The 15,611-nt window shown below is 49.0% G+C and overlaps 1 protein-coding gene across 1 annotated transcript in view; it reads left to right on the forward strand.

The window, feature by feature from the left end:
- Nucleotides 1–3,723, forward strand: part of LOC120913020 (protein Wnt-7b-like) — a 40,710-nt gene extending 36,987 nt beyond the window's left edge. Inside the window, exon 5 of the mRNA XM_040322677.1 lies at nt 3,061–3,723. Coding sequence (XP_040178611.1) covers nt 3,061–3,531 — 471 coding nt within the window. The 3' untranslated portion in view covers nt 3,532–3,723. The remainder of the gene's footprint in view (nt 1–3,060) is intronic.
- Nucleotides 3,724–15,611: the final 11,888 nt, after the last annotated feature.

Below are 15,611 nucleotides of genomic sequence, written 5' to 3' on the forward strand. Positions count from 1 at the left end.
ACAAGGTTTAGGAGGGTGTCTATGGGAATGTTTGACCGTTCTTCCAGAAGAGCATTTGTGAGGTCAGGCACTGATGTTGGACGAGAAGTCCTGGCACGCCACAGTCTCCGCTCTAATTCATCCCAAAGGTGTTCTATGGGGTTGAGGTCAGGACTCTGTGCAGGCCGGTCAAGTTCCTCCACCCCCAAACTCGCCCATCCATGTCTTTATGGACCTTGCTTTGTGCTCTGGTGGGCAGTCATGTTGGAACAGGAAGGGGCCGTCCCCCAAACTCCTCCCACAAAGTTGGGAGCATGAAATTGTCCAAAATGTCTTAACTGAACCCCATGGACTAAGCCCAACCCCTGAGAAACAACCCCACCCCATAATCCCCCACCAAATGATTGGGACCAGTGCACAAAGCAAGGTCCATAAAGATTACATGGATGAGTGAATTTGGGGTGGAGGACCTTGACTGGCCTGCACAGAGTCCTGACCTCAACCCAATAAAACACCTTTGGGATGAATTAGAGTGGAGACTGCAAGCCAGACCTTCTCGTGCCTGACCTTACAAATGCGCTTCTGGAAGAATTGGTCAAACATTCCCATAGACACCCTCCTAAACCTTGTGGACGGCCTTCCCAGAAGAGGTGAAGCTGTTATAGCTGCAAAGGGCGGAGCCAACTCAATATTGAACCCTCCGGACTAAGACTGGAATGCCATTAAAGTTCATGAGCGTGTAAAGTCAGGTGTCCCAATACTTTTGGAAATACAGTGTATACAGATCCCTCTACATGGAGATCTCTTCAATATCAATCTGTCAATGGTTGGACTCCAACGCATTTCAACTCATAAAGAGTCTTCATCAGGGGGAAAGCAATATTGAACTCTACGGACTAAGACTGGGATGCCATTAAAGTTCATGGGCCAGATTCAGGTAGGGAGTGTGTATTTGTGTGCGGGCGTAACGTATCCTATTTACGCCACGCCTCCGCAACTTTGACAGGCAAGTGCAGTATTCACAAACCACTTGCTCCGTAAGTTGCGGCGGCGTAGCGTAAATAGGCCGGCGTAAGCCCGCCTAATTCAAATGTGGAAGATGTGGGCGTGTTTTATGTAAATTTATTGTGACCCCACGTAAATGACGCTTTTTCCAAACAGCGCATTCTCCAAATTAACCCGCAAAAAGCCAATGCTTTCGACGTGAACGTAAATGACGCACAGCCCTAATTCGCGAACAACTTACGCAAACGACGTAATCGACGGAAAATTTTGACGCTGGCCCGACGTCCATACTTAACATTGGCTGCGCCTCATAGAGCAGGGGTAACTTTACGCCGGAAAAAGCCTAACGTAAACGGCGTATCTGTACTGCGACGGCCGGCATACGTTCGTGAATTTGCGTATCTAGCTGATTGACATATTTCTAGGCGTAAATCAGCATACACGCCCCTAGCGGCCAGCGTAAATATGCAGTTAAGGTACGACGGCGTAGGAGACTTACGCCGGTTGTATCTTAGCAACATTCAAGCGTATCTCAGTTTGAGCATACGCTTAAAGTTGCGACGGCGCGGATTCGGACTTACGGCGGCGTATCTACGGATACGCCCGTCGTAAGTCTTTCTGAATCCGGGCCCATGTGTGTGTAAAGGTAGGCGTCCCTTTTGGGAATGTAGTGTATATAGACTCCTCCACATGGAGATCTCTTCAATATCAATCTGTCAATTGTTGGACACCAACGCATTTCAACTCAAAGAGTCTTCATCAGGGGGAAAGCAATATTAAACTCTACGGACTAAGACTGGGATGCCATTAAAGTTCATGTGTGTGTAAAGGTAGGCATCCCAATACTTTTGATAATATAGTATATATAGACTCCTCCACATGAAGATATCTTCAATGGGGTAGATTCAGTAACAATTACGCATTTTTTACGTAGGCGCAGGGCACCGTTTTTGCCCTGCGCCCCCGCAAATTTACTGCGCTACCCGCGATTCACGGAGCAGTAGCTCCGTAAATTGCGTGTGCGCTCTTTAAAATTGCCCGGCGTAAGCGCGCGCAATTTAAATGATCCCGTAGGTGGCGGGAATCATTTAAATTAGGCGCGTTCCCACGCCGATCGTAGAGCGCATGCTCCGTCGGGAAACTTTCCCGACGTGCATTGCGGCAAATGACGTCGCAAGGACGTCATTTGCTTCAAAGTGAACGTGAATGGCGTCCAGCGCCATTCACGAATCACTTACGCAAACTACGTAAAATTTAAATTTCGCGACGCGGGAACGGCGGGTATACGTAACATTGGCTGCCCCTGCTAATAGCAGGGGCAGCCCAACACGAAAACTGCCGTACGCAAACGACGTAAACTGCGTACGCAGGGCTCGCGTAACGTTGTGAATCGGCGTTAGTATGCAACTTGCACACTATACGCTGAGCACAACGGGAACGCCACCTAGCGGCCATCACAAGAATGCAGCCTAAGATAGGCGGGCATAAGAGCCTTATGCCGCGCAGATCTTAGGCTGCAGTCGGCGTAACGAGGTTCCTGAATCAGGCGCATTCGTTACGCCGGCGCAAGTAAGCAATTGCGCTGCGTAACTATGGTTACGCAGGCGCAATTGCTCTTTGAATCCGGGCCAATATCAATCTGTCAATGGCTGGATGAAAAACGCATTTCAACTCATAAAGAGTCTTCATCAGGGGGGAAAGCAATATTGAACCCTACGGACGAAGACTGGGATGCCATTAAAGTTCATGCGTGTGTAAAGGCAGGTGTCCCAATACTTTTGGTAATATAGTATATATAGACTCCTCCACATGGAGATATCTTCAATATCAATCTGTCAATGGCTGGACGCCAACGCATTTCAACTCATAAAGAGTCTTCATCAGGGGGGAAAGCAATATTGAACCCTATGGACTAAGACTGGGATGCCGTTAAAGTTCATGTGCGTGTAAAGGCAGGCGTCCCAATACTTTTGGTAATATAGTGTGGTTCTCCTGTATTGTAGAAGAGGGGGGAGGGGGAGAACTGTTATAATTTGATGCCACGTTGTTTCTCATGACGTCTCCTCCTCCTCCTAGATCTTAGAGAAGAGCGTCCGCCTGGAGTGCAAGTGTCACGGGGTTTCGGGCTCGTGCACGGTGAAGACTTGCTGGGTCACCTTGCCTCATTTCCGAGAGATGGGCTACATGCTGAAGGAGCGCTACAAGGAGGCGGTGATGGTGGAGGCCGTCAGAGGGAGGCGCCAGCAGCTGCCCACCTTCCTGAAGCTGAAGAACCCCCAGAGCTACGCCAAGCCGGCCGAGACGGACCTGGTCTACGTGGACGGCTCCCCCAACTTCTGCGAGAGGGACGACGCCACGGGGAGCGCGGGCACCTACGGGCGCCTGTGCAACCGCACGTCCGACAGCTGCGAGCTCCTGTGCTGCGGCCGCGGGTACAAGACCTTCCAGTACACCCACACGTGGCAGTGCCACTGCAAGTTCCACTGGTGTTGCCACGTGACGTGCAGCACGTGCAGCGAAAGGACGCAAGCCTATACGTGCAATTAGAATGTTACGGACGGTGGTGTTGGGTGGGATTGGTGGACGATCGTGGGATTTGCCGATTGGCGGGGCAGAATCTGAGCGGCTTTTCTATGCCGCCTTTTCTTGATGGTATTACACGACGTAGACTTCCTTCTCTCGAGGGATCCGCCCCCATTCTGTCTAGCCCCACCCCGGAACTGATGACATCACTACGCCCACAGCAACATGTCGTTACAGTACCGAACCCCTTTAAATTTCCCCTCTGAGCATAAATCCCCCACCCCTTTTCCAAATACCCCACTCCCAGCACAACCCCCCCCCACAAATCCTCCCTTCTAACACAAGTGCTCTACCCCTCAAATTTCCCCTCTGAGCATAAATCCCCCCCCCCCCTACCAATTACCCCACTCCCAGCACAACTCCCCCCCCCCCCAAATCCTCCCCGCAGCACAAGTGCTCCAACCCTAAAATTTCCCCTCTGAACATAAATCCCCCCCTTACCAATTACCCCACTCCCAGCACAACCCCCCCCCCCAAATCCTCCCCCCAGCACAAGTGCTCCACCCCTCAAATTTCCCCTCTGAGCATGAATCCCCCCTCCAAATACCCCACTCCCAGCACAACCCCCCCCACAAATCCTCCCTTCTAACACAAGTGCTCTACCCCTCAAATTTCCCCTCTGAGCATAAATTCTCCCCCTCAAAGTTTCCCACTCCCAGCACAAATCCTCTACCTCTATCCTCAAATTCACCCTATGAGAATAAATCCCCTCACCCCCCTCAAAATCACCCTCTCCCAGCACACATCCTCTATTCGTCAAATTTCCCCTCTGAGCATAAATGCTTCCCCCTTCCAAATACCCCACTCAGCACAAATCCCCCCAAATTCTCCCTCCTAGCACAAATCCTTCTACAACCTTAAATTTACCCACTGAGAAAAAAATCCTCTCATCCCCCTCACTCAACACAAATCCCCCCTTTTAGCACAAATCTTCTACCCATCGAATTTCCCCTCTTAACATAAATGCTCCCGCTCCCTTCCAAATCCCCCACTCCCAGCACAAATCCCCCCTAAATCCTCTACCCCTCAAATTTCTCCTCTGACCATAAATCACCCCCCCCCCTCTTCTAAATCACCCACTCCCAGCAAAAATCCCTCCATCTAGCACTAATCCCTTACCCCTCAAATTTCTCCTCTGCGCATAACCCCCCCCACCTTTCAAAATCCGCCATCCTAGCACAAATCCTCTCCCTCTCAAATTTACGCTCTGAGCATAAATGCTCCCCCCTCAAAATCCCCCACTCCCAGCACAAACCCCCCTTCTAACACAAATCATCTACCCCTCAAATTTTCCCCTCTGAGAATAAATCCCCTCACCCCCCTCCAAATTACCCTCTCCCAGCACAAATCCTCGATCTGTCAAATCTCCCCTCTGAGCATAAATGCCCCCCCCCCTTCCTTTCCAAATACCCCACTTCCAGCACAAATCCACCCAAGATCCTCCCACAAATATACTCCTCAAATCTCCCCTCTAAGCATAAATGCCCCCCCCCCTTCCAAATATCCCACTCTCAGAACAAATCCCCCCTCCTAGCACAAATCCTCTACTCCTCACATTTCCCCTCTGAGCATAAACCCCCCCCCCCTTAAAATCTCCCACTCCCAGCACAAATCCTTTACAACCTTAAATCTACCCACTGAGAAAAAAATCCTCTCATCCCCCTCCAAATCCGCCTCACTCAGCACAAATCCCCCCTTCTAGCACAAATATTCTACCCATCGAATCTTCCCTCTTAACATAAATCCTCTCCCCCCTCCAAATCACCCACTCCCAGCACAAATCCCCCCTAAATCCTCTACCCCTCAAATTTCTCCTCTGAGCATAAATCCTCTCCTCCCCCCTCTTCCAAATACCCCACTCCCAGCACAAATCCCCCCTCCCCCTAAATCCTCTACCCCTCAAATTTCTCCTCTGAGCATAAATCATCTCCTCCCTCTTCTAAATCACCCACTCCCAGCACAAATCCCCCCCAAAACATCTACCCCTCAAATTTCTCCTCTGAGCATAAATCCTCTCCCCCTTTTCCAAATCACCCACTCCCAGCACAAATTCCCCCCAAAACCTCTACACCTCAAATTTCTCCTCTGAGCATAAATCCTCTCCTCCCCCCTCTTCCAAATCACCCACTCCCAGCACAAATCCCTCCATCTAGCACTAATCCCTTACCCCTCAAATTTCTCCTCTGCGCATAATCACCCCCCCCCCCCCATCTTTCAAAATCCGCCATCCTAGAACAAATCCTCTCCCTCTCAAATTTACGCTCTGTGCATAAATGCTCCCCCCCCCCTCAAAATCCCCCACTCCCAGCACAAACCCCCTTGGAACACAAATCCTCTACCCCTCAATTTTCACAATCCCCCCCAATACCTTCTCCCCCCCAAAAATTCCCCCAATCATCCCTACTAGCACAACTACTCCCATCCCATCACCCTTTCTAACAGAAACCCACCCCCTAGTATAAATCCCCCCCCCTCCAAATCACCCCTTCTAGCACAACCCCCGATGCCCAGGGCAGCCGCACCTCTTGTCCCGGCCCTGTGTCCTTATATCCCTATTGGCCCATTACTATGATAGGATGTTTCGTTGGCCAATAGGAATGCCTTGGAGGTAGAAGAGGGCGGTCAAGCGTCGGCACTAATAGGAAGTATATCTGGCGGTGGATGGAAACACACAGCGGCGGTAGCGGGCTGCCAACCAGGAACAGTGGCCCTTGTTACGTCAGCAAAAGGAGAAGAAAGTTGTATGCGCTCGACGTGGTGTGGTGGCCACGTCGTCCATCCGGATATTTGTGCTCGTACCTAAATACCTGTAGACACATCCGTTCCGTCGTCGTGGTTCATGGGCTAGTAGCAGGTGTCGTATTCAAGTGGATTATTTGCCCCCCCCCCCCCTCTCATTCTCAGCTGCGATACCAAGAGTGGCCACCGGGGCGGACAACTATCGCTGTGCTTCCTCTGATCAAACTACAGCTTCACTAACCAATGAAATCCCCACAGTAGCTCTTACTTACTGACCTGCCTTCTATTACTAAGCCCCACCCACGAGGAACAACCCCCGGGTTGACGGTTTTAGAGTTCTTTTACATTACACTGGAAAATGTTACTGATCTGACTCTCCAAGCATATAGTATTGTCTATTTATATGTTATGTATGTATTATAAAAAAATAAATGTATTTTTATGTCTAACTCTCCAAAGGGTGAAATATGCTGCCAGTGAAATCTGAATCTTGGATTGCAGTGTTGCTTGAGATTCCCCCCCCATTCTCTGTGAATGCGAATACGGGAAGGAAATCATTTTTTTTTTATTTGGGGGGGGGGGGGGAATTTTAGTGAAAAATAATAAGAAGAAATATCTGCATTAAATTTTGCTTACGAGGAATACGTCTGTACACTGAAATGTTTCCCTTTTATAGATTTCATCAGTTTAGGCGTGTGCGCATGGGGTGTGTCGGCGTGCCTGGGCACACCCTAATCACCCCATGAGGGCCCCCGTGTTTCCCGCCTTCCCTCCTCTCCTCCCCAACCGGCTGCTGGGGGGGGATGTTTCAGAATGGAGTGCGGAGGAAGGGGCCAGTAAATATGTAATTTACTGGTCCTATCCTTTTCTACAGTGAGGGGGGGAAAAAGTATTTGATCGGCTGCTTATTTTGTACGTTTGCCCACCGATAAAGAAACGATCAGTCTATAATTGTAATGGTCGGTTTATTTTACCTATGATGGGACACTATTCCTCCCACTGACACCAATGATGGGGCACTATTCCTCCCACTGATACCAATGATGGGACACTATTCCTCCCACTGATACCAATGATGGGACACTATTCCTCCCACTGACACCAATGATGGGGCACTATTCCTCCCACTGATGGGGCACTATTACTCCCCACTGACACCAATGATGGGACACTATTCCTTCCACTGACACCAATGATGGGGCACTATTCCTCCCACTGATGGGGCACTATTACTCCCCACTGACACCAATGATGGGACACTATTCCTTCCACTGACACCAATGAAGGGACACTATTCCTCCCACTGATACCAATGAAGGGACACTATTCCTTCCACTGACACCAATGATGGGACGCTATTCCTCCCACTGACACCAATGATGGGACGCTATTCCTCCCACTGACACCAATGATGGGACACTATTCCTCCCACTGATACCAATGATGGGACACTATTCCCCCCACTGACACCAATGAAGGGACACTATTCCTCCCACTGATACCAATGATGGGACACTATTCCTCCCACTGACACCAATGATGGGACACTATTCCTCCCACTGATACCAATGATGGGACACTATTCCCCCCACTGACACCAATGAAGGGACACTATTCCTCCCAGTGATACCAATGATGGGACACTATTCCTCCCACCGACACCAATGATGAGACACTATTCCTCCCACTGACACCAATGATGGGACACTATTCCTCCCACTGACACCAATGATGGGACACTATTCCTCCCACTGACACAAAAGAGGCATTATTCCCCCCCCCCCCCCCAATGACATTGGGACCTTTTTTTACTCCCACTGGTCACAGTCCGGCCCCCCTAACGTCTGAAGGACATTAAATTGGCCCTATGTTTAGAAAGTTTGGAGACCCCTGTTGCGGGTTCACGTTAAAATTCCACCGAGCTGCATCTTAGCCCTCGCAGCTCCAGGTTTTGGGGACACGGAGTCTGGGTCACGCCCACTGCGTATGAACCCTGCAGGGAGAACGCAGCACACCTGGGCCATGATGTCAGCGCCTAAATTCAGGACTTGTGAATGTTATAAGAAAGATATTGGAATCGGCGAGGAGCAGCAGAGAAACTGGCTGTCATTCATAGATAACAAGCCTGGACAGACATCGCTCTCTGGAGCCAAACACTGACAGCAAGACGGGGCGTCTGCTCCCTGCACTACCCCGAGGGGTGAGTACAGAAATGGGGGGGGGGGGGTAACATAGCACTCCTCCTCCAACCTGCACTGCTAGCAATAGGTATAAAGACCAGTGGAAGGATATCCTCTATTTCCAGCCATTCCACCATCATTGTCAGCCTGTAGTCCCCCCCTCAAACATCAGCTTCAATTGCAGGGTCTGTACAGGAATCCTATACATGATACACACTATTTTACCAAAAGTATTGGGACGCCGGCCTTTACACCAGGGTTTGACAAATTTGCTTGGAATCTAGGAGCCAGCTAAAAAACTTAGGAGCCAGAAAACGTGCCCCGTCCCGACGAGCTTGCGCGCAGAAGCGAACGCATACATGAGCAGCGACAGCATATGTAAACGGTGTTCAAACCACACATGTGAGGTATCGCCGCGATTGGTAGAGTGAGAGCAATAATTCTAGCCCTAGACCTCCTCTGTAACTCAAAACATGCAACCTGTAGAGTTTTTTTTTAAATCTCCATAGGCGACGTTTAAAGGGTAAAAGTTTGACGCCATTCCACGAGCGGACGTAATTTTGAAGCGTGACATGTTGGGTATCAATTTACTCGGCGTAACATTATCTTTCATAATATTAAAAAAAATGGGGATAACTTTACTGTTGTCTTATTTTTTAAATTAAAAAAAGTGTAATTTTGTCCCCAAAAAAGTGCGCTTGCAAGACCGCTGCGCAAATACGGCGTGACAGAAAGTATTGCAACGATCGTCATTTTATTCTCTAGGGTGTGAGGATAAAAAATATATATAATGTTTGGGGGTTCTAATTAGAGGGAAGAAGATGGCAGTGAAAATAGTGAAAAATTACATTAGAATTGCTGTTTAACTTGTAATACCAACGGCCACCACCAGATGGCGCCAGCTCACAAAAAAAAAAAAATTTTTTTTTTTTTGCCCCCCCTTCCAAACCAAGTCGCCAGGACCCTATTTCTAGTCGCCATGGCGACCGGGATTTGTCGACCCCTGCTTTACACACACATGAACTTTAATGGCCTCCCAGTCTTAGTCCGTAGGGTTCAATATTGAGTTGGCACCGCCCTTTGCAGCTATAACAGCTTCACCTCTTCTGGGAAAGCTGAACATCAGGGCCTGACCTCACAAATGCTCTTCTGGAAGAACGGTCAAAGCTTCCCATAGACACCCTCCTAAACCTTGTGGACGGCCTTCCCAGAAGAGTTTTCTGTGCACTAATCCAATTTGATATTTCCTGTAATAAAGACCGCCCACTGCTGCCCTCTCTCCTTGTGCATGGTGACTAGTCTGGTCTCCGCCCCCTGCTGTACTTTCCTGTAGTGGGTGGTGCTTGCTGGGCTCCTCCCACAGCTCTGCGCTCTTCTTGTACAGGGTGACTGGTCTGGTGTCCGCCCCCTCCTGTAGTTTCTGCAGCGGGTGGCGATTGCTGGGCTCTTCCCACAGCTCTGCTCTCTCTCCTAATGCAGGGTGACTGGTCTGGTCTCCGCCCCCTGCTGTACTTTCCTGTAGTGGGTGGTGCTTGCTGGACTCCTCCCACAGCTTTTCTCTTTCTCCTTGTGCAAGGTGACTTGTCTGGCCTCCGCCCCCTCCTGTAGTGGGTGGTGCTTGCTGGGCTCCTCCCACAGCTCTGCGCTCTCCCTGTGCAGGGTAACTTGCCTGGCCTCCGCCCCCTCCTGTAGTGGGTGGTGCTTGCTGGGCTCCTCCCACAGCTCTGTGCTCTCCCTGTGCAAGGTAACTTGTCTGGCCTCCGCCTCCTCCTGTATTTTCTGCAGTGGGTGGTGCTTGCTGGGCTCCTCCCACAGCTCTTCTTTCTCTCCTTGTGAAGGGTGACTGGTCTCGTCTCCGCCCCCTCCTATAGATTTCAAAAATTGGTGGCGCTTGCTGGGTTCCTTCCACAGCTCTGCTCAGGCTATATACAGCACAGTGATGATGTCACTGCTACTGTCACAAGACAATATCTGGGTTTGCAAAGTTTTGGCGTCTGGAGTTCACCTTTAACAGATATACATGCCATGTGCTCAGTTCCTCCTGAAGGCAGAGTTCTTCTTTTAGCTGGCAAGCAGTTTCTGTAAGCCAGCGGAGAGTTCCCTTAAGGGATTTTCCTGTGTGAGGGAGCCGTTCTCTACATTCCAGGAATAACTGCAGGACAGACAGAAATATTCCGCAGGCAGACAAGTTTTCACATGTGACTGATCAAGGCGCAGCGCGGCTCTGATCTCTGATATTACAGAGTATAAATCCATTCACAAAGAACCCCCCCAGCCCTGTGTGTGAGCTCCTCCGTGTCAGGCTGCAGGCCTGTTCTTATCCAATGACATACTCCATACAGATCAGAGGCTGGCAGAACGCCAAGAGCGCCGGAAATACTAATGTACATGGGAACAGCCTCAGTCTAAACATACTCCCCCTACATTGGTGATCAGTGAGAAGAATGTTCCTTACATTGGTGATCAGTGGGAAGAATATCCCTTACATTGGTGATCAGTGGGAAGAATGTCCCTTACATTGGTGATCAGTGAGAAGAATGTCCCTTACATTGGTGATCAGTGGGAAGAATGTCCCTTACATTGGTGATCAGTGAGAAGAATGTCCCTTACATTGGTGATCAGTGAGAAGAATGTCCCTTACATTGGTGATCAGTGGGAAGAATGTCCCTTACATTGGTGATCAGTGTGAAGAATGTCCCTTACATTGGTGATCAGTGGGAAGAATGTCCCTTACATTGGTGATCAGTGAGAAGAATGTCCCTTACATTGGTGATCAGTGGGAAGAATGTTCCTTACATTGGTGATCAGTGAGAAGAATGTCCCTTACATTGGTGATCAGTGGGAAGAATGTCCCTTACATTGGTGATCAGTGGGAAGAATGTCCCTTACATTGGTGATCAGTGAGAAGAATGTTCCTTACATTGGTGATCAGTGAGGAGAATGTTCCTTACATTGGTGATCAGTGAGAAGAATGTTCCTTACATTGGTGATCAGTGGGAAGAATGTCCCTTACATTGGTGATCAGTGAGAAGAATGTCCCTTACATTGGTGATCAGTGAGAAGAATGTCCCTTACATTGGTGATCAGTGGGAAGAATGTCCCTTACATTGGTGATCAGTGGGAAGAATGTTCCTTACATTGGTGATCAGTGGGAAGAATGTTCCTTACATTGGTGATCAGTGAGAAGAATGTCCCTTACATTGGTGATCAGTGAGAAGAATGTCCCTTACATTGGTGATCAGTGTGAAGAATGTTCCTTACATTGGTGATCAGTGAGAAGAATGTTCCTTACATTGGTGATCAGTGAGAAGAATGTTCCTTACATTGGTGATCAGTGGGAAGAATGTCCCTTACATTGGTGATCAGTGAGAAGAATGTCCCTTACATTGGTGATCAGTGAGAAGAATGTCCCTTACATTGGTGATCAGTGGGAAGAATGTCCCTTACATTGGTGATCAGTGGGAAGAATGTCCCTTACATTGGTGATCAGTGGGAAGAATGTCCCTTACATTGGTGATCAGTGGGAAGAATGTCCCTTACATTGGTGATCAGTGAGAAGAATGTCCCTTACATTGGTGATCAGTGGGAAGAATGTCCCTTACATTGGTGATCAGTGGGAAGAATGTCCCTTACATTGGTGATCAGTGGGAAGAATGTCCCTTACATTGGTGATCAGTGGGAAGAATGTCCCTTACATTGGTGATCAGTGAGAAGAATGTTCCTTACATTGGTGATCAGTGGGAAGAATGTTCCTTACATTGGTAATCAGTGGGAAGAATGTCTCATATTGGTGATCAGTGGGAAGAATGTCCCTTACATTGGTGATCAGTGGGAAGAATGTTCCTTACATTGGTGATCAGTGGGAAGAATGTCTCTTACAGAGGGTTAAAAAGTTTGTTAGTGTCAGTGGTTACTTACCAGAAGGATGAGGGGAGAATCTCCACTGGTCCCACACTAATGGAGGACTGTCAGGTGGGAAAGCAATCTGCTGAAGGAACCCCTACTAATTTCTGGAGGAACCCCTATTTAGAAAGGCTGGCCAAGACAGTGTCACATGATCCCCGCTGTAGTCAGAAAACAGTCAATCTGAACTCTTCTGTACCTACAACCCCAAAGCTGTATACATGTAGTGTGAGATCTAAGGTACATCTACCTCTGACAGTCTCGCTAGTGTTGGAGATGTCAGTGCTGTGACAATCTCTGTTCTCCTTGCTAGAGAGAAAGCTGTACCTGAGGACCTGCAGCGCAAGGATCTCCCTGCTTCTACTTCACCCCATTCTTTGGATCTGTGCCTCCCCCCCCCTCTATCATTACAGGTCACGGCTGGTGCTCACTATTTGGGGGGCAGAAAAATGGATGACAGCTTGTCAAGCCCAGACGGAGAGTCTGCAGCTTATAGTGCTGAACATTTCCCACAGCTGCTTAGCCCCTGCACGGCCGGCCTCCAGTGTAGTCCTGGGAGAACCTTCTGAAGCAGAAGATCTGGGGCAGCACGGTACATAGTCCCTCCACCGGTAATAGTCCACCGTCAGCCACAGGTCAGTGCCCACTTACCAAAAGATGACCAGCACCATGCACAGGCAGTCCAGCCTGGCTGGACTGCCTATCTGGGCCTCCCGGGCGGGCAGGAAGGCAGCGATCAGTGGCCTTACCTTAGGGGGCCGATGCTGCTCCTCGCTTCAGCTTGCCGAGGGGCCATTGCTTTTGCTCCCAGCCGAACAGGAGGGGAGTCCTAAAACCTGATTGGCTGGGACTCCAAAGACTCCCTGGCCAAATCAGGTCTCAGGGCCAGCCTTCCAATTGGCTGTGAAGAGACTCAGGAAAACAATAGCTAATATTAATACTTTGTTAATGTCACACAACTGGGTGGGCTCGGGCACAGTGCTCTGCGCCCCGAGCCCACCCTTTTTTTAGGCCAATTAGAGCCTCAGGCTTTAATCACATGCTTCAAAAACAAAAAAACCCATTGAAATACATCCGGCCAGCGCCCTGCATGTAGATTAGGGGCTGGGCGCTAACATTAGGGGGGCGGCACACCTGCGCCCCTAATGAAGCGGCTGCCACTGATCATTACACCGCCAGTCATAAGACAACCAGTCAATATCAAGAGGGCAGCTTTGACATAGGGAGCAAAACTTTGCTCCTCTACCAAGATGGGCACCTCCACACAGAGACCCGGAGCATTGTAGGTCAGTAATAGGGAAAGGATCAGTTGCAGGGAGACCATGAGCAATACCGGAAGTCAATTCCTAATACTGGAGAGGAAGCTGTACCTGAGGACATGTCATGAAAGTATCTCCCTGCTTCTACTTCATCTCTTCTGTATACCTGTGCTTCCTCCACCTCTCCTGCTGCATCTCACATATCCTCCCATCAGATCTCCAGTCTTTAGAGAAGCAACTCTCACACAAGAAAGAAAAGCCCGGCCTCTATACCAAAGGGAGTGCAGCTTCCATAATACACGTCCTCTTTAATCTAGGGGGAAAATATTATATATAGGTGGTCCTGCAAAGCCCCGCTCCTCTACCAAGATGGACACCTCTACATAGACATAGGAGAGGAATCTTCCAGAGTTCAGTTCTTCTTTAACAGAGATCAGGTATTGATTACTCAAAATATTGATAACATTTGCTACTGCTGACAGGCATCCCACTGATTCAGGTGAGGTGCAAATTCTAAAAAACACATCAGCTTGACCTGATAATTGTGTCCAGCGATAGCAACTAAGGTATATCATTTAAAGCGGTAGTAAACCCTCCAATACCATCATAACAATTAACATATTCAAAAACACCATGTAGTTATAAATCGATTCATCGCTATATGCGTTTCCAAATTATTTGTCCTACTGTATATACTGTGTACCTTGTAAAGCGTTATTCCTCTAGTTAGCCTGCGCCATTTTAGCTGTGGTCTTCCCATCTTATTCTATTAGAATTTCCGCCCACAATTCTTTCTTGTCTCCGTAATCCCGCGCGTGCGCACCATGTTCACGATATTCAAGCCTCTTCTTCGTTTCCGGTTACCATGGAAACGAAGAAAAGATATTCACAGCGTACAACAGGAAGCTGTAATCATTTCTCATGGAGCACGATCTGTAAGCGAGGACTCCAGCTACTCACAGTAATTCCCGAATATATATTTTTTTCTATGGAAAGCTATTAATCTTGCGCCTTCCGTCTCTCATGTATCCTCTGATGTTCCGGTCACGTGATAACCATCAAGCTCTTTGGTAGGAATGTGGACGAAGCATCGCGGGATGTCGGGGCTGACGAACATGAGGAAATGACGCAGCCCCGACATAAACAAATAATTTGTCCGGCAGAGGCTCTGCTTGCCGGAAAGAACGGGGATCCGGCGCATGCGCGGGTACATGTCAACACTCATGAATACAGCTGTAACTTCTAAAGTAAACAGGTAAAAAAAAAGGCTACTAGCAATCAGTTTAAAATAATTCTATGCACAAATAAATGTAAAGTGACATTTTTGACTATACAACGGCTTTAAAAGAAAACATGATAGCGACAACTTGTGGCCATCTACACAACTGCAATTCCCTAGACTTTACCTATTCCTGTATGCAAAACAACGATTACAATTTTCATATTGTACAGAATACAGAGGCCTGCTTAATAAAGAGCCAACCATATTCCCCCCCCCCCCCTTTTCAATTCTGCATTTAGAGGTGTATCACAAGCCCTGAAACCCGCCCCCTAGACTAACGAAGGGGTGGATCACAAGCCCCGAACTATGTCCACAGATTGTACACTAGGGGTGGATCACAAGCCCTGAACCCCTCCCACAGACTTACACTAAGGGTGGATAACAAGCCCTAGAGCCCACCCACAGACTTACACTAAGGGTGGATAACAAGCCCTAGATCCCGCCCACAGACTGCACACTAGGGGTGGATAACAAGCCTGAACCCTGCCCACAGACTGCACACTAGGGGCGGATAACAAGCCTGAACCCCGCCCACAGACTGCACTAGGGGTGTATCACAATCCCTAAACCCCGCCCACAGACTGTACACTAAGGGTGGGTCACAAGCCCTAAAGCCCGCCCACAAACTGCACACTAGGGGTGGATCACAAGCCTGAACCCCGCCCACAGACTGCACACTAG

Source organism: Rana temporaria, chromosome 9 (assembly GCF_905171775.1).
Source record: "Rana temporaria chromosome 9, aRanTem1.1, whole genome shotgun sequence".
In the NCBI taxonomy this organism is placed as follows: Eukaryota; Metazoa; Chordata; class Amphibia; order Anura; family Ranidae; genus Rana; species Rana temporaria.